A 25,392-nucleotide genomic window follows, 5' to 3' on the forward strand; every position below is an offset into this window, starting at 1 on the left:
TCGTTTCTTAAGTTGCCTTGTGCAGAAACGCCGGGGTGATTTTCTCAAAAAGCACATTTATTAAACGAGATTGTGCTGCCTGAAGTCGGGATGAGGTCGAGCTCCCATTCCAGCGAACAGGATAAAAGGAAACACTTGCTCAAAGTCAAAACAATCATTGCACATAGTTCGCCCGCGCAGTCCGACTCTGAATGAATCCTCCAGCTGCATTATTGCTCAATTGTGAGCGTGAAATTTCAGGAAGCGGGGAAGTGAAGTGATTGCAGACAGCGCTGAACAGGTTGACGTGAATGGTGCCGTGTATGAGGATTGTCAGCAATGAAGGTAGATTGGAAAGTTGGGACAGTTCTCCTAGGAGAACAGGAGGTTGAAAGCTGGCCTGATTGACGTTTTTCAAGTCATGAGGGTCTAGACACAGGAATAATGGAGTGCAAATGCTCCCACGCCTGAAAGGATCGACAACGATTCAGCAGAGTTTTAAAATCACGAGGAAAAGAAGTAAAAGTGACATTAGGAAGAACGTTTTCGTCCAGGGAGTGATCAGGGTCAGTAGGTGACGCAAACTTCAAACAATTATGGTCCTGAACCCATAGGACAGACGGATGGGAGTGGAAGACAAGAAGAAAGAGAGACACAGAGTGAGCGAGAAAAGGGAGAAAAGTCAGAAAAACAGAAGTTAAGGAAAAACATAGAGAGACTGAGGAAGGGATACAATTCCAGTGGGTCCCAGCTTTCTCTGTGGTTTCATACACTCCCTCTCAACCAGGAGAGACAGGCCCTGCTCCGAGAATCTACGTCAGTCTGGCTGGTTCAGGGACGGTGTTTCGCACACTTGCTTTCATTTTTCACACCATTGAGTGTTGGAGTTGGGACGTCATGTTGAGGTTGTACAGGATGTTGATGAGGCCACTTTTAGTTTCTGTTCATTAATATGTAAATCCCAGAACTACTTTTAAGGTACATTCTCCAGATTTTATAAAAAGAGGTGACATCTCAGCTCAGTCAATGTATTAAAGGTGTGAGGTTTGATTCTGTCTGTATCCCAATCTTGAGTTAGACTGGTTGTATTTTCAAAGTAGGGATTTATAAAATATGACATGGCTTCACTGCCTGCAGATTGCACACTCTTTGAGGAAAACTGAATGTATCTGCAAATATAATTCTGAAAATCCAAATTCACCCCAAAGACTTGTGTGTGCATAAGAGAGTGCGTGTTTGTATGCTTGGTAAAGTGTCATAATTTGGAGATGTCGGTGTTGGACTGGGCTGTACAAGGTTAAAAATCACACAACACCAGGTTATAGTCCAATAGGTTTAATTGGAAGCACTAGCTTTTGGAGCGCTGTTCCATCATCAGGTGGTTGTGGAGGACACAATTGTAAGGCACAGAATTTAGAGCAAAAATTTAAAGTGTGATGTAACTAAAATTGTACATAGGAAAATACCTTGATTGTTTGTTGAGTCTTTCATCTGTTCATAAACCATGAGAGTTTCACTTCTTTCATATGTAAATAGAGTCATAGAGATGTACAGCATGGAAACAGACCCTTCGGTCCAACCTGTCCATGCTGACCAGATATCCCACCCCAATCTAATCCCACCTGCCAGCACCCTGCCCATATCCTTCCAAACCCTTCCTGTTCATATACCCATCCAAATGCCTCTTAAATGTTCTCAGGTTAACTGTAACAATTTGTGTTAGCTAACATCAAATGTTACAGTTAACCTGAAAAGTAACTTATGTAAATCACAAAACTTCTTAAAATTTACATCTGAAAAATGTGAAACTATCATGGTATTCGAACAGATGAAAGATTCAACAAACAATCAAGGTATTTTTTAATGTATAATTTCAGCTTCATCACACTGTAAACGTTTGTTATAAATTCTGTGTCTTATAACTGTGTCCTCCACAACCACCTGATGAAGGAGCGGTGCTCCGAACGCTAATGCTTCCAATTAAACCTGTTGGACTATAACCTGGTGTTGTGTGATTTTTAACTTGGTAAAGTGTAAGTGTGATGGAGTGTAAGGCTGTGAAAGGCTGTGAAAGGCTGTATTTGTGTGTGTCCCTGAGAGAGACCGTGTGGATAAAAGCGAGAGGTTGCATTTTGGTAAAACAAACAAGGGCAAGACTTGTACAGTAAATGGTAGGGCCCTGGGTCTTGTTGTAGAACAGAGACCTGTTTTGGGGGTGGGGGTGGAGGGGAAGTTTCAGGTACATAGTTCTTTGAAAGTTTCATCACTGGTAGACAGGGTAGTTAAGGTGGTGTTTAGCACACTTGCTTTCATTTTTCACACCATTGAGTGTTGGAGTTGGGACGTCATGTTGAGGTTGTACAGGATGTTGATGAGGCCAATTTTAGTGTACTGAGTACAGTCCTGGTCACCCTGTTATAGGCAGAATACTATTGGAGAGGGTTTGGAAAAGCTTTTCCAGGATGTTGCCAGGATTGGAGTGTTCAGGTTACATGGAGAGGCTTGGACCTTTTTCACTGGAGCGTAGGAGGTTGAGGGTAACCTTGTAGAAATTTATAAAATCATGAAGGTTGTAGGTAAAGTGATTAGCAAATGTCTATTCCTTAGAGAAGGAGAATTAAAAACTAGGGGACTTTTTTTAAGGTGAGAGGAGAGAGATTTCAAAAGGAACCTGAGGGATAACGTTTTTACACAGACGTTAGTTTGTGAGTGAATGAACTTCCAGAAGTGATAGACGCAAGTATAGTTACAACATTTAAAAAACATTTGGATGGTGTAATGAAGGTGTAGGTGTGTAGTGTACCTTTTGACAGAGAGGAAACGAGCAAGGACTGACTGAAAGCACAAAGCGTGCTGAACAATTTAAAAATGTAACGTTTGGTTGAAACAAATAGCTGGAGTTGTGTTGCCATGGAACAAAAACAAATTCCAATTCGGCCAATCAGTTTAAAGTATGCCCCTGATACCAAATTCCTATCGAACTTGAATTTTACAGTTTGGAATGACACCAAACCAATGAAATGATCTGATGTTTTCGGGTATAAAACCAGACATTTTGAACAGTTAGAGGGGAAACAGCAAAGACAACCAAGCAAGCCGTTAATAGCATTTTAAGTGTGGAACCACCAGCTTTTGTGGGAGGAGTGCATTCCTCAGAAACATTTTGGAGGAATACTGTATAACTGTGAGACTGAAAACAGTTTTCCCACTGAACGTTAAACAGACACTGAGAATGTAAAACATTATAAATTGAACTTGCCAACATGAACCAAACTTTGCAGAGAAAGGAAATTTCCTGGGACGGAAGAGGTTGATAGCAGTCAATAATTGTCAGATTATTTGATGAAGATAACAGCTGATATGGGGTGATTACTGGGGATCCCAGAAGATTTGTATAGAACGTAAAAAATCTTTAATTAGGTTTGAAACATTGTTTTGTGTTTTGATTGATAAGGTTTATCTAAAGGAAGAAATATGCTAACTTTAAAAAAAATCAAGGTTAAGGAGGGACAGATTGATTGTTTGAGGACAGATAAAAAGACATTTATTGACATTGAGGTGGGAGTAGAGCTCAGAGTGATACAATTCTAAAATTTCACTCTGTGAATGAATGGAAAACTGATTAAAGATTGGCTCCTGGTCTTATACTTCACCAATTAAAATTGCTGGTTTGACAACTCTTGTAATTATAGAATCCCTACAGTGTGGGAGCAGGCCATTCGGCCCATCGAGTCCACACTGACCCTCCGAAAAGCATCCCACCCCATAACACATCTCTGCACACTGTGGGGCAATTTAGCACGGCCAATCCACCCTAACCTGCCCATCTTTGCGACCATGGGCGGAACCTGGAGCACTGAAAGGAGGGCAAAGGAATGTGCAAATCCCACACCAACAGTCGCCAGATGGTGGGATCGAATCCGGTTCCTTGCAGTGTGAGGCAACAGCGCTAACCACTGAACCAGCGAAACGGCTGATTTGTAAAACATTGAGAATAGCTAAAATGTTGTATTTAGAAACATCAATAACGTCTGAAAGCATATTCAATTGCTTTAAAAAAAACTGCAGACATCTTTCTGAAACTTGCAGTTAAGCCACAGTTGAGAACAGGCTGTGAGGGAGGAATGACCTATTCCTAGTCTTGTGAAATTGGTTCAGAATATGTAGAAATAGAGTCATAGAATTGCAGAGCACAGAAACAAACCTTTTGGTCCATGCCGACCACATATCTGAAATAAATCTAGTGGTCTGTATGCCAGTATTTGGCTCATCTCTCTCAACCCTTCCTATTCATATACAGGCCTTTCCAGAACCCATCCAGAAGCCTTTCACATGTTGTAAATGTACCAGCCTTGACACACGGCCTCTGGCAGCTCATTCCATACACGTACTATGCTCTGCGTGAAAATTTATCCCATCTGTCCCTTTTAAACCTTTCCGCTCTCACTCTCAGCCGATGCCCCTCTAGTTTTGTACTTCCTCTAACCTGGGGAAAAGACAGACAAAATTGAGCAGCCAGACAAAATTCAAAAACAATAAAATGTTGAGTCTCAGGAAAACAAATTTGTGGCACCAGTCTTTCTTTCTCTCCTATTAGCATTGAGACTGAAAATTTGTCGGTTACACCAACACCTCCACAGGACAGACTACGCATGCTTCTCGGTGTCAGCAAACACTGCGCATGTACGCTGGTGTCAGCAAAGTAGTGCGCATGCTCCTACCTGACAGCGGAGACAGGACGCGACATTCTTTTGATGGACCAATAGAAAGCGCCAGAAGACCGGAAGGAGTGTGGTCTTCCTGCCATTGAGAACGCCCCTATTCTCTGAATGCGGACGTTAGACCATGAATTTGTGAAGCTGTAGTTGCTGTTCTTCTCTCTCTGAATGAAGATTGAGCTTCACCTCAGACTGCAATTTTCCTCTGTCCAACATCTGTGAGTACAACACACTCTTTTCTCACCCCCTTTTCCATTTTATTTTTTCATTCTGGAGTTCAGTTCTTGACTTGCAGCAAAGTTGGTTCAGGTCTGTGTCTTAATTGGCAAACACATGGCAAATGCAGTTACACAGTGTGAAGTTATAGTCTTTCCTGTAAAATAAAAATAGAAAGGAGATGCATTGTTTAAATGGTGATATATTGGGATGTGGGACAAGTGAGAACTGCAGACGCTAGAGATCAGAGTCGAAATATGTGGCGCTGGAAAAGCACAACAGATCAGGCAGCATCCGTGGTGCAGGGCAGTCAATGTTTTGGGCAAAAACCATTCATCAGGAATGATGTGTGGACGTACAAAGGTGCCTCAGCTACCTTCTACTCAGGCTTTCTATCCCAGTCAATGCCAGTTGTCAGACAAGTGCAGCAAGCAATGAGCAAGGCAAGTGGTGTATTAGCAAGAGGAATTGAGTTCAGAAGTGGGGATGTCTTCGTGCAGTTAGGGGGTCATTGAATATATTCAAAGCTGAGTTTATCTGACTTTTGAATGTTAAAATTAGTTATGGGGGAAGGCAAGGAAATGTTTTTTAAAATATTTTATTAGAAACATTTTCAAATCTTTTACAAAACATCTATAGACAAAAAAGAACAATACCAAAATACAGAAAGATAGAGGCAGTACAATAATGTCATATCATGATACTATTAATAATGAACTAACTACTATTCTACCAGAACAACTTTACCTGCTTAGCTTAAACTAAACTTCAATCAAATTTAAAAAATAAATTAAACTGAATTCAAATTAAATTACATCACATTATTTTATTCTATTTAACTCATTACACCTCCACTGAGGCTCCCATCCCTGGGAGCTCCAGTTATTGTACCCATATTCTTTTCCCCCCAGCCTCCCTTCCCAGGGCCCCACTGGTGCCCAAACTGATTCCCATGGCATACCACGGCCCTAATCAATATTGCTGATAAGTCTGCATCCATATAATTTAGAAAGGTTTCCATGTCTTATAAAACCGCCCTGTTCAGTGGTGCACCATATTCATGTGGTAGTCTTGGGGGAGATGCTCCATCACTAGCCAACGCCACCCAGTAAGACCTGGGGTTTTTTCCGCTGTCTATTTAATTAAAATGTTCTTCCTTGTATAGTGGGTAAGAATGTTACATAGTCTCTTCCTATGTTTCCCCAGGAGAGGGCAAATTTGCTAACCCCAGAAGAAGAAATGCCAGATCCACTTTAACTTCAATCCCGAGGATGTCCTTCGGCTCCCTTACTATAGCACTCCAGTAAGTCTGGACCTTAAAACATGACCAATAGCAGTGTGTGAGAGTGCCTATAATAATTTTACATTTGGGACAACCTGGTGATACTCCTCTCTTGAACCTAGCTAGCCTTTCTGGCGCCATATGAGCCCTGTGTAAAATCTTCAATTTCAAGGCCTGTGCTTTGTTACGTATTGAAATTTTGCTCACATTTTCCCATATTTCTTTTCGATACTTCCAATGAAGTATCCTCTCGGAGTTCCTGATTCCACGTCCTACAGGTTCCCTCCACGTCCCCTAAGGCACACCCCTTTTGTAAATAATACAAAGTACTGACTGAAAGAACACCAGCACACTCGAGTACTCTTTTCTCCACTTCTGACCTGTAAAGCTGAGCAGGGACCATCATCTTTTTCTGTATATAACCCTTATCTGAAAGTACCGGAATAGGTACAATCCATATTTCTGACTTAGCTGGCTAAATGACATCAAGACCTCCCCCTTGAATAAATCTCCCAGACAGGAGATTCCCTTATTCTCCCATGACCTAAAGCCGGAGTCCATTGCCCCAGGTTTAAATCCTTGGGCTCCCACCAATGGGGTAAACGGTGAGGTCTTAAGCCAATTGCCCTCATCTTGCCTCATTATCCTCCAGGTTTTCACTGTATTTAAAATGATTGGACTCTTATACTGCTCGGTCATGGATTTCATCTTATTCATAAATAATTAGGAGACAACGTAACTGCGAGGCTTCAACATCAAGCCAAATTGACCCCGAATCACCCCCATGCCCCGCCACCCAGATAGGGGAACAAAGTGCATATTTGATGTCTCCAAGTCCAGAAGGTTCACCCCACTCCCTCACCCTGCGAGAGCTGCAATTTGGTAAACTTAATTAGGGTGCGCCTGCGACACCAAATAAAAGAACCGAGCCAACCATTGAGCCTCCGTAATACTCATCTGGGTAGCAACAACGGGAGCATTCTCAAGGGTTACAACAGGCAAGGAAGAACATTCATTTTATTCAGGGCTATTCGGCGTAACCATCATAACGGTAACCCTTCCACTGCTGCAAATCCTGCTTTATCCTCTCGAGTAATTGTACATAGTTAGCTTTATACAGCTGGTGGAAGGCAGGAGTAATAAAAATTCTCAAATACAAAAATCCTTTTGACAACCATCTAAACAGGAACTGCATTCCATCCTTCAGATCAGGCACCTCCACTAATCCCCCCACCGGCATGGCTTCCGATTTTGTAAAGTTGATCCTGTAGCCCGAAAAACAGCCAAATAAATTAATTGTTTGAATCAAATCGAGAAACTGACTCCTCCAGATTGGCCAAGAACAAAAGGACGTCATCAACATATTGGGTAATCTTATGCTCCCCATTCCCACCTCTGGCCCCACTATTTCAGGATCCCTCCTGATCGCCTCAGCTAATGGCACAATTGCCAAGATAAATAGCAGTAGTGAAAGAGGACATCCCTGTTGACTCCCTCTCCCCATATGAAAGTTATCAAACTTAGTGCCGTTTGTGATGACTGCTGCCTTAGGATCATTATACAACACCACTACCCGTCTAGCAAAATGCTCAGGGACCCCAAACAAGTACAGTCATTCCATCCGGTCAAATGCCTTGTCTGCATCTATGGAAACCACCGAACCCAGGATCAATCTTTGTGGCATACCTGCACTATGTTCAGTACCCTCCTGATATTATTGGAGGAGCTACAGCCGTTAAAACCCATCTGATCATCTTTCATAATACAGGGCAACATCTTTTCCAACCTCAGGGCCGGCAACTTGGGTAGGATTTTAAAATCTACATTCAACAGTGAAATGGGTCTGTATGAAGCATATTCTTCGGGCTCTTTCTCCTTCTTTAAAATGAAGGAGATATTAGCCTCCATAAGAGAGGGCGGAAGACAAACCTATGTGTCTGAATAGCTATACATCCTCAGAGATGGCATTTATGAATTCCTTATGGAATTCACTTGGGAACCCATCTGACCCCGGTGCATTGCTATCTGGAGATGCTTTATTGTTTCCTGCACCTCCTGTATCATCATTGGTGCATTCAATAGGGAAACCCGTTCCGCCTTTATACTAGGGAGGGGCAGGTTGTCCAAATTCAAACAGTCTTTGTTTGGCAAAGGAGACCGTTTTTTGGCACCTGTGTGTGCAATGAGTCGAGAGCAACCCTGAGAGCTGCAGCTTGACCAGTGAAGTCCTAATATAATATACTTCCTCAGCATCTATTGTTGCTCCTCCCTCGGCTTCCTTCTATTTGTTTAATATGAAATAACTAGGCCTCATAAATATGCCTTAGTGGCCTCCCACAGTATTGCCGGATTACTGGCCTTACTTGAGTTGATATCCCAGAAGACCCTGAACTTTCTTCTGATGTACTCAACGAATTTGCCATTCCTTAACAGGAATGGGTCTGTGCGCCAGTGCCGTGCATCCATTCCACCACCCTTGATTTTACCATCTAAATACACTGGCACGTGGTCTGAGACAGCTATCTGCCCAATTTTACAAGCCAGTGTTTTATCCAAAATATCTGATGACATAAAAAAGCAGTCAACTCGTGTGTGACACTTGTGTTGGTTGGAACAGAAAGTAAAGTCCCTTCCATTCAGGTGGCGATGTCTCCACACATCCACTAACCCCAACTCCTCACACTGGGGCAGCACGGTGGCTCAGTGGTTAGCTCTGCTGCCTCACAGCACCAGGGACCAAGGTCCGATTCCGGCCTTGGATGAGTATATGTGGAGTTTGCACATTCTTCCCGTGTCTGCGTGGGTTTCCTCCGGGTGCTCTGGTTTCCTCACACAGTCCAATGATGTACAGGTAAGGTGAATTGGACATGCTAAATTGCCCATGGTGTTAGGTGCATTAGTCAGAGGGAAATGGGTCTGGATGGATTACTCTTCGGAGGGTCAGTGTGAACTTGTTGGGCCGAAGGGCCTGTTTCCACACTGTAGGTAAACAAATCAAACCAATCATGTCCTCCTACTGCTTAGATCGTGCAATCATACATGCGAGGCCCCTTGTCACCCTGTCTACTTCAGGATCTATGAGGAGATTAAAATCCCCTCCTATGATAGTGCTGTGCACCCCCAAGACTCATCATTTTAGCAACTCCATCAGTTAGAAATGTAAGAGGGTGCACATTGGGGGGGGGGGGGTGGGGAATACACATTCAGGACGCCATACTCTTATCCATGTAGTTGATCTTTAAGAATGATGAACTGTCCAATTTCGTCCTTAATTTTCTCAATTACCTGAAAAGGGAGGTTCCTTCTTATCAGTATAGCCAGTCCTCTACTCTTAGGGCATTCTTCTCCTTTAGCTCTATCATAACTCCCCCACCACCCTACCTCACCTTGCCCACAGCAAACATCCTGGATCCTTCCAACCGAGGCTGTGCCCTAACCCCAGGCAATTCACAGATGAACAAAAAACACGTTATTTACATTCTGAGAGTTAAAAATGGATGCCCATTCCCCCCCCGCCCCCGCCACACACACACCCCTTCTCCATATATCTTAACCACAGGTATCGCCACCCCCAAACCAAAACCAAAAGGACAGCAGTTAAAACAAAAGTCCTCGCATAATGCACAACTGACCGATATACTAAATAATTCCGGTTTTACATCAAGGCAGTATGGAGAAGCCGATAACCACGAAAAAAATGGAGAGAGAGAAAAGAAAAGATGGGACAGAAAGAACTGCACCATTGTCTGTATCGATGGCCCCATCCCAACCTGAGTTCTTGAATTCAGAGAATTCACAAAGTCCTTCACCTTTTCTGCTGAATCAAAATGATATACCGCCCCCCCATGAGCAAAATGTAACACGGCCAGGGACCTCAAGGAACAGTGAATGTTCAGATCCCTTAATTTTCTCTTAACTTCATCAAAAGCCCTTTCTCTTCTTAATTCTGGCTCCTGAGAAGTCCTGAAAAGATATTATTCTTGAGCCTTTAATGCACAAAGCCTGTGGATCTCTTCCCAGTCTTCTTGCTGTTTCAATCATTAACTGTTTTTCTTTATAATGCAGGAGTCGCACAAGGACCATGCGGGGGCGTGGGTCTGGTCCTGACCTGTACATTGCAATCCGGTGGGCCCGCTCCAAACTCAACAGGCCCGACTCCAACTCCAGCCCTAAGAACATCAGGAACCACTTCTCCAGGATTCCAATGAGGTCTTCGCCTTCCTCACGTTCCAGAAGACCCACGAGCTGTAAGCTTTTTCTCCTACTTTAGTTTTCCAGGGCGTCCACTTGCTCCTGAAGGACCCGAACCTGGTCTTCCAGCGTTTGGATCCTTCCTCCTGAGACCTCCGCCACGGTCCTCTCCTCTGCTGCCTTTACTCTTTGGGCCAACATTTGAATTTCCTGACCATGCTTTTCCAGCGTGGCAGATAGTGGTTCCACTGCTGCTTCAATCTTATCTCGGAATTTGCCAAACTCCGAGAGTAACTGCTGCTGCCCCATTAAATCCAAGGGGACTGCCCTGGGAGTTTGAGCAATGGCGCCAGGCACCCCCGATGTAGTAGGTGAGTGCCCTGCCTGCTGCACTCCTTTTGGCCCCTTTCCTTCATTTGCTTTCATCCTGGTCTTAAAGCTGTCAAACCACAATTTTAGCAGCTCCAGATGTTCACTAAGTTTATAGGAGTATTTTTTTCTCCTAAGGATGGTTAACGAGGGGGTGGGGGGTAAATGTCCACATTGCCATAGGATATAGCACAGAGCCCAACACAGCAGACCACTCAGACCACCGCCACTTGGATCTCCAAGAAAATGGTTTTCAGACCCCAGTAGAGAACAGCTACAGGATCCTACAGCACAGAAACAGACCCTTCAGTCCAACTAGTCCATGCTATGTTCTCAAATTAAACTGGTCCATTTGCCAGTGATTGGCCCATATCCCTCCGAACCTTTCCTTTTCATGTACTTATCAAAATGTCTTTTAAACATTGTTACTGTACCTACATCCACCACTTCCTCTGAACATTGATTCCACACACTAACCACTTTCCTAAAAAAACGATTCTCCTCATGTCATTTTAAAATCTTTCTCCTCTCCCCTTCAAAATTTGCTCCCTCATCTTGAAACCCCCACCCTCGGGAAAGGACACCTGCTGGTCACCTCATCTATACCCCTCACAATCTTATAATCCTCTATAAAGTCACCTCTCAACCTCCGACACTCCAGTGAAAAAACATCTCAACCTATCCACCCAGATGTAAGTATATTCCTATCCAGTTATGATCTGTTCAGTGCTGGTGCAGGCTCGAAAAACCAAATGGTCTACCTCTGCTCCCAATTCTGTCACACTGTGTGAGACCATAAGACATGAGAACAGAAATTACGCCATTCAACGCATCGAGTCTGCTCCGCCATTCAATCATGGCTGATAAATTTCTCAACCTCATTCCCCTGCTTTCTCCCCATTACCTTCGATTCCCTTGATACTCAAGAAGATATCTATCTCAGTCTTAAATATACTCGGTGACCTGGCCTCCTGTGGCAATGAATTTTATAGATTCAGCACTCTCTGGCTGAAGACATTTCTTCTTATCTCCATTCTGAAAAGTCTTCCCCTTACTCGAAGGCTGTGCCCTGAAGTTCTAGTTTCTCCTACCAATGGAGACATCTTGTCAATGTCCACTCTGTCCTGGCTGTTCAGTACTCTGTCTGTTTCAGTTAGACCCCCCCCCCCACCCCCGAGTGTGGGCCTGTTAATCAGCATGGACCAGACCCTTCAGGATGAGGTACAGAGGAATTAGGTTCAGCAAAGTGAGAGTGGGGTAGAGTCTGAGGGATGGAGATTTTCAGCTTTCTGTGAATGAAAGAGGAAAGAAGGTTTGATATAAATTAGAATTGATGAGATAGGCTGATGGGCCAAGGAGTGGCAGATGGAGTTTAATTTAGATGAGTATGAGATTTTGCGTTTTGGTAAGGCAAATCAGGGCAGGATTTATACACCCAATTCTAAGGTCCTGGGCAGTGAAGCAGAACAAAAAGACCTTGGAGAGCAGGTTCATAGTTCCTTGAAAGTGGAGTAGCATGTAGATCAGATAATGAAGGAGCTGTTTGATATGCTTTCCTCCATTGGTCAGTAAATTGAGTTAGACCATGTTTTGGAATACCACACATATTTCTGATCTCCCTGCTGCAGGAAAGATGTTGTGATACTTGAAAGAGTTCAGAAGGAATTTACAAGGCTGTTGCCAGAGTTGGAAGGTTTGAGCTCCAGGGAAAGGCTGAAGAGACTGGGTCTATTTTCCCTGGAGTGTTGGAGGCTGAGGGGTGACGTTATAGAAGTTCATAAGGGACATGGATAGGATGCATAGCCAAGATCATTTCCCAAGGGTATGTAAGTCCAAAAGTATAGGGCATAGGTTTGAGATGAGAGGGGGAAGATTTAAAAATAACCTGAGGGGAAACTTCCTCACAAAGATGGTGATGTCTCTGTGGAATGAGCTACCAAAGGAAGAGATGGAGGCTGGTACAATTACAACATATTAAAAGGCATCTGGATGGGTACTTGAATAGGAAGGGTTTTGAGGGATATGGGCCAAATGCTGGCAAATGAGACTGGATTAATTTAGGATATCTGGTCGGTACCATTGATTGGGCCGAAGGGTCTGTTTCTGTGCTGTATGACTCTAATGGTCTTCAGTAAAAGTAGAAGTGTGGTTGTGAAGACTAGACTTCCAGAGTAGTTTTCAAAGATGTTTTGCCCTGACTGGGAGCAGAAGTTACAATGAAATCTTTCATTTGTGAGACAGCAACTGAGTGAGGGAGCACATCTGGAATTCTGGTGGAAAGTGGGAATTCATTGCACTGTGGGGATGAAGTGCTTTCAGGTTTACTGGCAGTTAGTAGAGTGTGCTGAGTGGAGAACCTAGCGAAGGGTTAGGTGGGTTTTTGTTTTAAACTGCTCATTTCATTCAGCCTTCAACATTGTATTTCCAACACTGTCCATCAGAAGGTGCAGTGAATCAGTAACTGGTATCGTTAGAAGCCTTACGATTTTCAGTACTGCAGGTATTTCATTGTTTCATCAGCATTGTAAAGGTTACAGGCAGCAGTGGGAGGTGTGGGCTGGATTCACTCGAAATGATTAAGCAGTTACAGAACACACATACGAGAGGGCAGGGTGGGACTTGTCTTTCGATTTGCAGAAAGTGAGAGGTTCTGGGAGCTGTCATCCGGAGCGCGCACAACCTTGGTAAATCATTGAAGCCCAAGGTGTGGAATCAGGCCATTCAGCTCATAAAGGTAACGCTGATCCCTCTGAAGACCATGCCACCCAGACCCACCCCCACCCCACCTATCCTGTCCTGTCATTTCTGCTGGTGAATTAGACTAGGACTAGGGGACATGGCTTCAAGATTAGGGAGAGTAGATTTAGGACAGAGATGAGGAAGAATTGCTTTCCCTGGAATGTGGTGAATCTATGGAATTCTCTGCCCAAGGAAGCAGTAGCAGCAGCTTTATTAAATATATTCAGCATATAGTTTGCTGGGTTATTGCATTATCGGGAATTAAAGGGTAGTTGGGACAATGTAGATAGGAGGAGCTGAGATGATGATCTTAATGAATGGCAGAGCAGGCTGGATGGGCCAAATGGCCTACTCCTGCTTCTATTACTGTGAAACTATAACTGTGCATTTCCCTTGGCTAACCCACCTAACCTGCACATCCCTGGGCACAATGGGCAATTTAGCATGGCTAATCCAAATCAAGGCCAGTGAGCAGTGTGGTGATGTGGAAAATGAATGTTAGAGAACGATAAAAAGGGACAAGGAGGATAAAAGTACCAGCAATCAAAGCTGGATTCAAAAGATCACAAAAAATAAAAGTAAAAGCTGAATGTGTGCTGCATTGTAATAAAAGTGAATGAATTGGCTGCACACATTGAAGAGAATAATTATAATCTGAGACTCCTTACAGAGAAGTTTAATGGGAAGCTCGGTAAAGGTAGATGGTTGGCATTGTTAATCAAAGCACTGATCACAGGGTAGTCTGGTGTCAGCTCGGATTTCAGGTCCTGATTTCTCTGTCCTCTTTGATCTTCCTGTTCCCACAGAGTAAGGTGTCGTATCTCCTCAGCTCTGCTGGGTTTTTGCTGAAGCTTTGACCCCCTTTTCCACCTTCCAGAACAATAAAACATTCAGTCACTCTAGGCCCAACCCACATTGCCCCAGCCTGTCAACCATCCAGACAGAGAGACTCATCGTAGTGGGGAATAAACAAGAAAAATGAAACAAAATTAGAAATAAATAGGTGAGTGTGTTTAATGTTTGTTCATTGGGAAGTAAGCCAGAAATAAAGGTCTCCCAGGATTCTTATGGTACCCAACTTGAGGAATTCTCTCTCCCTTACATCTAACTATTAGTACCCAACTCTGATTTATAACAACATTTACAGAAATAAAGCATTTGTTATCAAACAGACAGAGATAAACAGCATAGACATAGACATTTGCTTTCTCTCATGCACGCACACATGCATATAAGTGTACAGGGTGAATTTGTATTTGCAGAATTATATTTATGGATACATAGAACATTACAGCGCAGTGCAGACCCTTCGGCCCTCAATGTTGCACCGACCTGTGGAACCAATCTGAAGCTCATCTAACCGACACTATTCCATTCTCGTCCATATGCCTATCCAATGACCATTTAAATGCCCTTGACGTTGGCGAGTCTACTACTATTGCAGGCAGTACGTTCCACACCTCTACTACTCTGAGTAAAGAAACTACCTCTGACCATCTGTCCTATATCTATCACCCCTCAATTTAAAATTATATCCCCTCGTGCTAGCCATTGCCATCCAAGGAAAAAGGCATTCACTGTCCAATCAATCTAACTCTCTGATTATCTTATGTCTCAGTTAAGTCATCTTACAATCTTCTTCTCTCTAACCAAAACAGCCGCAAGCCCCTCAGCCTTTCCTCCTAAGACCTTCCCTCCATACCAGGTAACATCCTAGTAACTCTCCTCTGAACCTTTCCCAAAGCTTCCACATCCTTTCTATAATGCGGTGACCAGAACTGTACGCAATACTCCAAATCTGGCCGCACCAGAGTTTTGTACAGCTGCAGCATGATCTCATGGTTCTGAAACTCAATCCCTCTACCAACAAAAGCTAACACACCGTATGCCTTCTTAACAGCCCTATCAACCTGGGTAACTTTCAAGGATCTACGTACTTGGACACCAAGATCTCTCTGCTCATCTATACTACCAAGAGTCTTACCATTAGCCCAGTACTCTGCATTCCTGTTGCTCTTTCCAAAGTGAATCACCTCACACTTTTCTGCATTAAACTCCATTTTCCACCTCTCAGCCCAGCCCTGCAGCTTATCTACGTCCCTCTGTAACTGACAACATCCTTAGTCAGTATCCACAACTCTACCGACTTTAGTGTCATCCGCGAATTTACAAACCCACCTTCTATGCCCTCATCCAGGTCATTAATAAAATGACAAAGAGCAGTGGACCCAAAACAGATCCTTGTACCTTACTAGTAACTGAACTCCAGGATGAATATTTCCCATCAACGACCACCCTCTGTCTTCTTTCAGCTAGCCAATTTCTGATCCAAACATTTGATTTTATTCAAAAAATGCGCAATCTGCTGGCAGTCAATGCAGTCAGTGCATGCATATAATATTTTGTAAACTTCACTTTGGAAACAGAACTTGTCAGATTCAACATTGGGATACAGACTGACTGTGACCTCATACCTTTAATGCATTGTCTGAGCTGAGGTGTCACCTTTTGTTACAAAACTTATGTTATCTCGAGAAGGTGATTTGTAAGAAGTTCTGAGATTTACATATTAATGATACCTACAACCCATTCTAAAAGACTAAAGACAGATGGTTTGCCACGTCTGTATGTTTAGTTTCTCACTGGTGTTGGTGTCAATGCCTTGACCCCGTGTCTGGATGTTTCTAAAGACGCTGTATTGCAGTTTTATCCTGAACTTACAGTTTTTCTTTGCTTCCCAAAATCAGATCTGCTCACACTGAGCAGTATCCCAATGTCGTGAAAGATGTTAACTTTCAGGTAGAGTTATTCAAAAGCGATGTTTTTTTTTAACTTTTTTGGCACTGTAAGATCCTGAATTAGCATCCTTCAGGAAAATTAGAGTGGAGTGAGAATGGATAGGGGGAGAGACATTGGGATGGTGCTTTCAATTTTGTGGAATAACAAAAGAAAAGATTGTTCTGCAGAAAAAGAATTGCTTGTTCTGAATTTCTACCCTGGACTGATGTTAAAGTGGAGATTTAAGACCACCCAGGGAATCCCTTGTGGACTCAGACCTGTAAAGCCTCCCTCTTGGTTCGTCCTGGAAATCGTACTGTTTGGAAGTCTGGAATAAAAACCTGTTTTGGACAGTTTAGTATAATTTTAGTTATCCTCTTTATTCACTGAAAGCATCACTGTGCCAACATAACATTGATTCCTATAAGGTAAACTAACTTGGTTCTAATAATCTAGGAGAGTAGGTTACCAGCTGTTCAATTGCCCAGCAGGCTACCCCAATGTATTGATACAAAGTGGCTTCCTTTGTACAATATTTTGAAAAAGAAATTGCATGTTCTTAATTAGACAGATAATAGTGAAAGACAATAATTCATAAGGAAGAAAAGCGAATTGACAGGTCTGTGAAGCTTGACTAATCACTCCGACAGGCCCTAAGCCATTCGTCAGGTGGGATAAACAGCTGAGTTAGGCGCCTGCTAGTGAGATAAACTCCTCTCATAAAGAGGTACCAGTCTCAGCTAATTGGAGAGTTCACAAGATAACCTTGCACAGCTCACATTGTCAGATACATTTCTTTTATAAAACAGCTTCTTAGTAAGGAGGGCAAACGTTCAATCATAAAATGGCTTCCCGACACATTGTGCAAGAATCTCTTCAATATTCGACCTTGAATAATTTCTAAGCTAGGAGCAGACTCCTGCTTTTTAAGCACTAAACCATTCTGTACCTGAGGCAGAGATGTTACCGTAAGGTTGCACTCAAACTGATTCATTTGTCTTCGAATGAAACATGCCTACTTTTCAAGTTTGTGATTCAAATTCAAATAAGACATAAGATCTAATTAGTTAGAATTGACAGTGGGGCAGTCCGTAAAATCAGCAAGTAATTTAAAGCTTTATCAGTATTTCCTTTTATAGAATTTGCATTTCATAACCAGAATTGGCTTCTCAAAATGCAATTAAATTCGATCCATACCAGCTAAGCACTAAGAGTTAATTTTCTACTGGATTCAACAGCCTCAGCACTAAAATGGTGTCTATCTCTAGTGTCCTTTTGAACTCTCAAGTCAGGGTTTTGTAACAGCAAAGATTTATTTTCTCTGTGACTGCCCTTCTTGCAAGGGGTATACAAATCCATTATAATTGACAGCAACTGAGTGTTAATTACAAAGTTTTTGATAGTACCGAGTTTCGTTTCAGGGTCAGAACCAAACACTGTCATTAATTTCACAAGGGAACGGCTGTGAATGTTATCACTTGGTGTCCTGTTCAAACAGATTCACCGATGCTAAGGCAAACCTTCTTAATTGTCTTACAGCATCCTGTTATCACTTGGTAAGCCCAGGTGTCCCTATCTTTTACATTCTTTAAGATGCCCCCCTTTTCTGAGCCTTGCTGTCTGTCTATTTTCTGGTGTAATAAGTGTGTTCTATAATTCATCATTACATTTAGTCTAAATGTTTAAAGACAAGTTTTAAGGCTATAGACCTTCTCAGTGACAATGATGACTTTTATAGTCTCTTTTTACAGAGTATTTGATCTGAAAACTGAAGTTTAAAAATCAACAGATGAAGGGCTTATGCCCAAAACGCCGACTCTCCTGCTCCTCAGATGCTGCCTGACCTGGTGTGCTTTTCCGCACTTTTTGACTCTGACTCTCCAGCGTCTGCTGTCCTCAATTTCAAGTCAATGTTTGACAGTCATTCAGTCCATTGGGACTGGAACGAGTTTTGACTAAGATTCTGTGAGAAGGAGCAAAGTCTTTTGGTCCCTGCTTCAGTACGTTTTCAGCATCAATGGGACTGAATGAGAGACCCTACTGTTACAGCGTACTGAGTGTGGAACCGAAAACAGTTATCCAGCCTGGAAAGAGGAATTCACGGCAGGGAGGGACTGTACACGTGTTTGTGTGCCGCTGAAGCTTCAGCCATGGAGAAACCAGAGGAATCCCGCTCATTGGAGAAACCTTGGAAGTGTGGCGACTGTGGGAAAGCCTTCCATGTCCCGTCTGTCCTGGAGGCTCATCAGCGCAGTCACACTGGGGTCAGGCCATTCTCCTGCCCTGAGTGCGGGAAGGGGTTCAGCAGTTCCTCCACCCTGCTGAGGCACCGACGGGTCCACACAGGGGAGAGGCCCTTCAGCTGCCCTGAGTGCAGGAAGGCTTTCAGCAATTCCTCTGACCTACTGAAGCACCAGCGGGTCCACACCGGGGAGAGGCCATTCGCCTGCCCAGAGTGTGGGAAGGGGTTCAGCAGTTCCTCCGCCTTGCTGACCCACCGGCGGGTCCACACAGGGGAGAAGCCCTTCAGCTGCCCTAAGTGTGGGAAGGCCTTCACCCAGGCCTTTTCCCTGCTGAGGCACCAGAGTGTCCACACAGGGAAGAGGCCATTCACTTGCCCAGTGTGCGGGAAGGGGTTCAGCGATTCCTCCGCCCTGCTGACCCACCAGCGGGTCCACACAGGGGAGAGGCCTTTCAGCTGCCCTGAGTGTGGGAAGGCCTTCACCCATGCCTCCAACCTGCTGACCCACCGGTGGGTCCATACCAGGGACAGGCCCTTCAGTTGCCCCGAGTGTGGGAAGGCCTTCAGCAATTTCTCCCACGTGCTGATCCACCGGCGGGTCCACACCGGGGAGAGGCCATTCGCTTGTCCTGAGTGCGGAAAGGCCTTCAGCAATTCCTCTGACTTACTGAAGCACCAGCGAGTCCACACTGGGGAGAGGCCCTTCAGCTGCCCTGAGTGCGGGAAGGCCTTCACCCAGGCCTGCAACTTGCAGAGGCACCAGCGGGGGCACCAGCGTTCCCAACAATCGGATTCTGCCGGTGAGGCTGCTGTGGGTCACCCCCAGGACTGAACCTCCTGCCCAGTCTGACAGTGGGAGAGTTGGTGCTTGTTTTGTTTTCTGCTGGACTGTACCCACTCCCACGGTGGCTCAGTGGTGAGTAGCATTGCCTCACAGTGCCAGGGACCCGGCTTTGATTCCACTGTTGGGGCAACTATCTGTGTGGAGTTTGCACATTCTCCTTCTGTGCCTGCGTGGGTTTTCTCTGGGTGTTCCGGTTTCCTCCCACAGCCCAAAGGTGTGCAGGTAGGGTGGATTGGTGAAGTTAAATTGTCCCAGTGTACAGGGATGTGTAGGTGTGGTGCATTAGTCAGGGGAAATGTCGAGTAATAGGGTAGGGAAATGGGTCTGGGTGGGTGACTCTTCAGAGGGTCAGTTTGAACTTGTTGGGCTGAAGGACCTGTGTCCACACTGTAGGGATTCTGTGATTCTATGAACTTTGATCCATTGGGTGCTACTGCTCATTGAGCCCAGGACTGCACGTTCCCACTGAAACAATCTGCACAAACCAAAGCCTGTGAGACCAATGGAGCAGAAGTTAGGCCATTCAGCCCATCGAGTCTGCTCTGCCATTCGTTAGAGACAAAAACAAGCTGCAGATCCTGGAATCCAAAGTAGACAAGCAGGAGGCTGGGAGAACACAGCAAGCCAGGCAGCACCAGCAGTGAAGTCAGTGTTTCAGGTATTAACCCAAATCATTGACTTCCCCACCAGAAATGATTTACCAGGATGTTGCCGAGAGTTTGGGCTACAGGGAGAGGTTGAATAGATTGGGGCTGTTTTCCCTGAAGTGTCAGAGGTTGAGGGGTGACCTTATATGGGTTTATAAAATCATGAGGAGTATGGATAGGGTAAATAACAAGGTCATTTCCCTGGAGGTTGGGTAGTCCAGAACCAGAGGGTTTATGGTGAGAGGGGAAAGATTTAAATGGGACCTAAAGGGCAACCTTTTCATGCAGGGGGTGATGCATGGATGGAATGAGCTGCCAGAAGATGTGGTGGAGGCTGGTACAATGACAGCCTTTAAATAGCATCTGGATGGGGACATGAATAGGAATGGTTGAGAGGGATATAGGCCAAGTGCTGGAAACCGACCCTTTGGTCCAACCCATTCATGCTGACCAGATATCCTCAATTAATCTAGTCCCATTTGCCAGCACCCCTCGAAACTCTTCCTGTTCATACACCCATCCAGGTGCCTTTTGATTAGATTCCCTACAGCGTTAGTACAGGCCCTTCGGCCCAACACGTCCTCACTGACCCTCCGAAGAGTAACCCACCCTAACACCACAGGCAACTTAGCATGGGACCTCAAGGGACAAGTTTTCACACAGAGGGTGGTGCATGTACAGAATGAGCTGCCAGGGGAAGTTGTGGAGGCTGGTACAATGACAACATTTAAAAAGCATCTGGATGGGTATATGAGCTAAATGCTGACAAATGGGAGTAGATTAAATGTTGGATGTCTGGTCATTCTGGACGAGTTATACCGAAGGGTCTGTTTCAGTGCTGTACATCTCTACGACCATCTCTACGGCCTCTCGGGTTCACACACAAAGAATCTGTCAGTAACGTTGGGTTTCAGAGTTCGGTTGAAGCAATGTGGTATCTTTTGGAGACTTCGAGTCAAAAGAAATGCACAGCAGGGAAACAGACCCTTCAGTCCAACTCGTCCATGCTGACTGCATATCCCAAATTAATCTCATCCCATTTGCCAGAACTAGTCCGTATCCCTCTAAACTCTTCCTATTCATGTTCCAATCCAGATGCCTTTTAAATGTTGAAATTGTACCAGCCTCCACCACTTCCTCTGGCAGCTCATTCCATACATACACCACTCTCTCCGTGAAAAGGTCTCCCCTCAGGTCCCTTTTAAATCTTTTCCCCCTCATCCTAAACCTCCAGTTTTGGATTCCCCATCCTGGGGAAAAGATTTTGACTATTTACCCTATCTGTGCCCCTCATAATTTTATAAATATCTACCAGGTCACTCCTCAGCCTCCGATGTTCCAGGGAAAAATACCTGCAACTTATTCAATCTCTCCCTGTAACTCAAACCCTCCAACCTCCGAACCGTCCATTTAAATCTTTTCTGAACCCTTTCAAGTTTCACTACATCCTTCCTGGAGACACAATTTGCAGGTGTTCAGTGTTATGGACCAGGCCAGATCCCCTCAAAACATTCTGGGAAGGTAGCCCAGACCCTAACGTTTTTTTGTTGTTTTAGGCAGAGGTATCCAGGAGTGATGTAGCTGGTCAAATCACTTGGCTTCCAGGAAAACAATTTATTTACACACCGCCAAATGAAACCTTTGTGACCACTCCACTGACCTGTGTTGCCACCTTCAGGGTACAATCGACTGAACGCCCAAATCTCTAACTCCCCCTCACGAGAGCCAAAAGTCCTCAGTTCTATTGAGAGGGGAAAATTGGATGTCAGTCATCTCTGTATTAGAGAATGCATCATTTAAAAAAAATCTGAGAAGGGCATTCCTGACAGAAGATTCAACAGAAGGTGGCACAGAGTATTCCAAGAGACACGTAACCTGGCTGTAATCTGAGAGACTAAATTCTATTTCTTGTTACAAGAGGGAATTATATTTATTGGATCAGCATATCACGAGAACCTTGTTTTATTCTGAAACAGTCAGTAGTTAGAAGAGATTTATTTGGTTTGTTAATAGTTTAGTTCATCTGTTCACCGTTACTGTTAGATAAATAAATGGATTTTTGTTGATTTTAAAGTGTCAGGGATTTATTTTTAAACATTAGAGCAGGTTACACCACTTTTCACATTAATTTTACAGATTATAGGATGATGCGCTTCTCTTTGGGTGTTTTGGTTTGAGATCTCTGGTGGGGTGGGAGTTGGTGTCAGCTTTCCCTTTCTAACAGTATTGACGTGATGTCATACTGAATGCAGTGGAGTCAATATTAATCCCAGCCTCTTGCTCTGGTTGTGGGTGAATCACCTTAATTTGGCCACTGACTCAGAAACAACACACAGAACCAACTGCTGAAACAATGATTCACACTTCATTGCACGTAGCAACCAAAACTAAAAACCCTCAAGTCAGCAAGTTCAGTCTCACGGCTGCCACCCTCCCCCCACCCGGCTATCACCTGATTGCTGGCAGAATTTAACAGAGTTTCCATCGACAGTGCCCATCTCTGGAAGGGTCAAGGGGTTTGACGCAATATTGTTCTTCCAATACTGCTGCTGCATCGTTCTGGAGCGAGAACGTAGAACAATAGAGCACAGTTCAGACCCTTCAGCCCTCAATGTTGTATCAGCCTTTTATCCAACTTGAAGATGAGACTAGCCTGCACACCCCTCAATTTACTGCCATCCATGTGCTTGTTCAGCAGTCGCTTAAATGTCCTTAAATGTATCTGACTCTCATTCCAACCCTGGAAGTGCATTCCATGCACTCACCATTCAGAGTAAAAAACCTACCTCTGACATCTCCCCTAAACCTTCTTCCAATTACTTTAAAATTATGTCCTATCATTTCTGACCTGGGGAAAAAGTCTCTAGCTATTCGTTCTATCTATGCCTCTCAACATATAGTACACCTCTATAAAGTCACCTCTCATCCTTCTTCGCTCCAATGAGAAAGGCCCTAGCTCCCCCAACCTAAGCCATGCCCTCCATTCCAGGCAGCATCGAGGTAAATCTTCTCTGTACCCTCTCTCAGCTTACACAGCTTCCTGTTGTGGTTCTGTTCGCCGAGCTGGGAATTTGTGTTGCAGACATTTCGTCCCCTGTCTAGGTGACATCCTCAGTGATTGGCAGCCTCCTGTGAAGCGCTTCTGTGATGTTTCCTCTGGCATTTTCCCAACGCATCTTTCCTAAAATTAGGAGACTAAAAGTGAACACAATATTCCAAGTGTGATCTAACCAGTACTCCATACAGCTGCAGCATAACCTTGCAGCTCTTAAGCTCAAACTCCCTGCTAATGAAAGCCAACACACTGTACACCTTCGTAACAAGCTTATCAACCTGGGTGGCAACTTTGAGCGATCTATGGACTTGGACTCCAAGATCCCTCTGTTCCACCACATGGTCAAGAATCCTGCCTTTAACCCCATAGGTTGAACAAACAGAGGAGTTTGGTGAAATGAGAATCATTAGATAAATGCTATTGAGCGAACTGATGGTGCTATGGGCTGGCAAATCTCTGGGTTCAGGTGGATTTCATCATAGAATTTTAAAAGGTGGCTAATGAGTTCATATTTGCATTAATGTTAATTTTCCAAGATTTATTAGATTCAGGCAAGTTTTCCTCAGACTGGAGAGTAACATATTTAATATTTCTGTTCTCGAAGGGAAAGATGTGGTCCCTTGGGTCTATGTGGAAAGAGACCATTTGGCCGATCAAGTCCTGCACCAACCCTCAAGTGCATCCCACCCAGATCCAGACTGCCACCCTACTCCCGTAACCCTGCATTGAGCATGGCTAACTCACCTAGCTTGGACATCCAAGGACATTACACAATCCAGCATGGCTAATCCACCCAACCTACACATCTTTGGACTGTGGAGTCCCCAGTGGAAACTCACAAAGACATAGACAGAACATGCAAACTCCAGATCGTCGACTCAAGGCTGAAATCAAATAGGTGTCTCTGGCCATGAGAGGGAGCCACTGTGCCACCATGCTGTCCTCAAGGAATTCTTTGAAAGAGGATGTAAATTGAAGCCTGTGGATATACTGAACTTGAATATCCTAAAGGTGTTTGACATGTTTTCACAAAAAGCATATTGCACAGAGGAGCTCATGGTGTAAAGTATAGTTATAGAACATCAACTGACTGGCAGAAAACAGAATATGCAAAAATGGTTCTTATGTCAAATTGGTTGTATATGACAACGTATGGTGGGGTTCCAACAGGCATCTCTGCTGGCTCCTCAACTTTCTACAATTATATAGATGACTTACAGGAGGGGATCAAAGGTATGTGGTTACATTTGCAGGCAACACAAAGATAGATGGAGATGTACATTGTGGGGATGACATGTCAATTGTGCAGATTGATAGATTGGTTAAATAAATAAGCAAAACTCTTGCAAGTGGTGTACAATATGGTAAAATGCAATTTGTTACCTACTTGGAGAACAACTGCATAATTCTGAGATGCAGAGGGATCCGGGGGCCTTGCAAATAAGTCACAAGTTAGAATGCAAGCACAGCAAGTGATTAGAAAGGCCAATGACAGAAATGTAAGGCGATTATGCCTCAGTTACAGAGCAATGGTGGGACTACATCTTGAACACGGTGCTCAGTTTTGATATCCTTACCGAAGGAAGAATGAAAATGCATTAAAGGCAATTCACAGAAGGTAAACTAGATTGACACCCACAATGAACAGACTGTCTAATGGAAAATCATTAGACAGACAGGTCTGAATTTCAACCAGAGTTTGGAATAGCAAGGGGTGATTCGATTGAAGTTTCTTTGAGCCTGAATGGTCTTCAAAAGATGGATGTTGAAGGATGTTTACTTCCTGTTGTGAACGAACAATTAGATCACCCATTTATAGAGTCTTAGAGATGTACAACACAGAAACAGACCCTTCGGTCCAACCCGTCCATGCTGACCAGATATCCCAACCCAATCCAGTCCCACCTGCCAGTACCTGGCCCATATCCCTCCACACCCTTCCTATTCATATACCCATCCAAATTCCTCTTAAATGCTGCAATTGTGCCAGCCTCCACCACTCCTCTGGCAGCACATTCCATACACATACCAATCTGTGTGTGAAAGTTACCTTTAAGGTCTCTTTTATATCTTTCCCCTCTCACCCTAAACCTATGTCCTCTAGTTCAGGACTCTCCGACACCAGGGAAAAGACTTTGCCTATTTATCCTATCCATGCCCTCATAATTTTGTAAACCTCTATCAGGTCACCCTTAACCTCCGATGCTCCAGCAGCTCAAATCCTCCAACCCCTGGCAACATACTTGTAAATAGTTTCTGAACCCTTTCAAGTTTCACAACATCTTTCCAACAGGAAGGAGACCAGAATTGCACGCAATATTCCAACAGTGGG

The 25,392-nt window shown here is 44.0% G+C and overlaps 1 protein-coding gene across 5 annotated transcripts; it reads left to right on the forward strand.

Annotated features, from left to right (window-relative positions):
• Positions 1–4,792: 4,792 nt before the first annotated feature.
• LOC140460428 (uncharacterized) lies at positions 4,793–24,409 on the forward strand. Of its 5 annotated transcripts, none has more exons than XR_011954086.1 (4): positions 4,803–4,915; positions 6,120–6,216; positions 10,261–10,442; positions 23,665–24,409. XR_011954086.1 is itself a non-coding variant. In XM_072554981.1 (3 exons), the coding sequence occupies exon 3, from the start codon at positions 18,423–18,425 to the stop codon at positions 19,344–19,346; it is 924 nt and encodes a 307-aa protein (XP_072411082.1). In that variant the 5' UTR covers positions 4,793–4,915; positions 10,261–10,442; positions 18,024–18,422; the 3' UTR covers positions 19,347–22,071. The 5 variants fall into 5 exon arrangements, 3 of the variants coding, with proteins under 3 accessions (XP_072411082.1, XP_072411083.1, XP_072411081.1); XR_011954085.1 differs by lacking the exon at positions 4,803–4,915 and adding an exon at positions 18,024–19,430; XM_072554981.1 differs by lacking the exons at positions 6,120–6,216; positions 23,665–24,409 and adding an exon at positions 18,024–22,071 and having other exon boundaries at positions 4,793–4,915.
• Positions 24,410–25,392: the final 983 nt, after the last annotated feature.

Source organism: Chiloscyllium punctatum, chromosome 36 (assembly GCF_047496795.1).
Source record: "Chiloscyllium punctatum isolate Juve2018m chromosome 36, sChiPun1.3, whole genome shotgun sequence".
Taxonomy (NCBI): domain Eukaryota; kingdom Metazoa; phylum Chordata; class Chondrichthyes; order Orectolobiformes; family Hemiscylliidae; genus Chiloscyllium; species Chiloscyllium punctatum.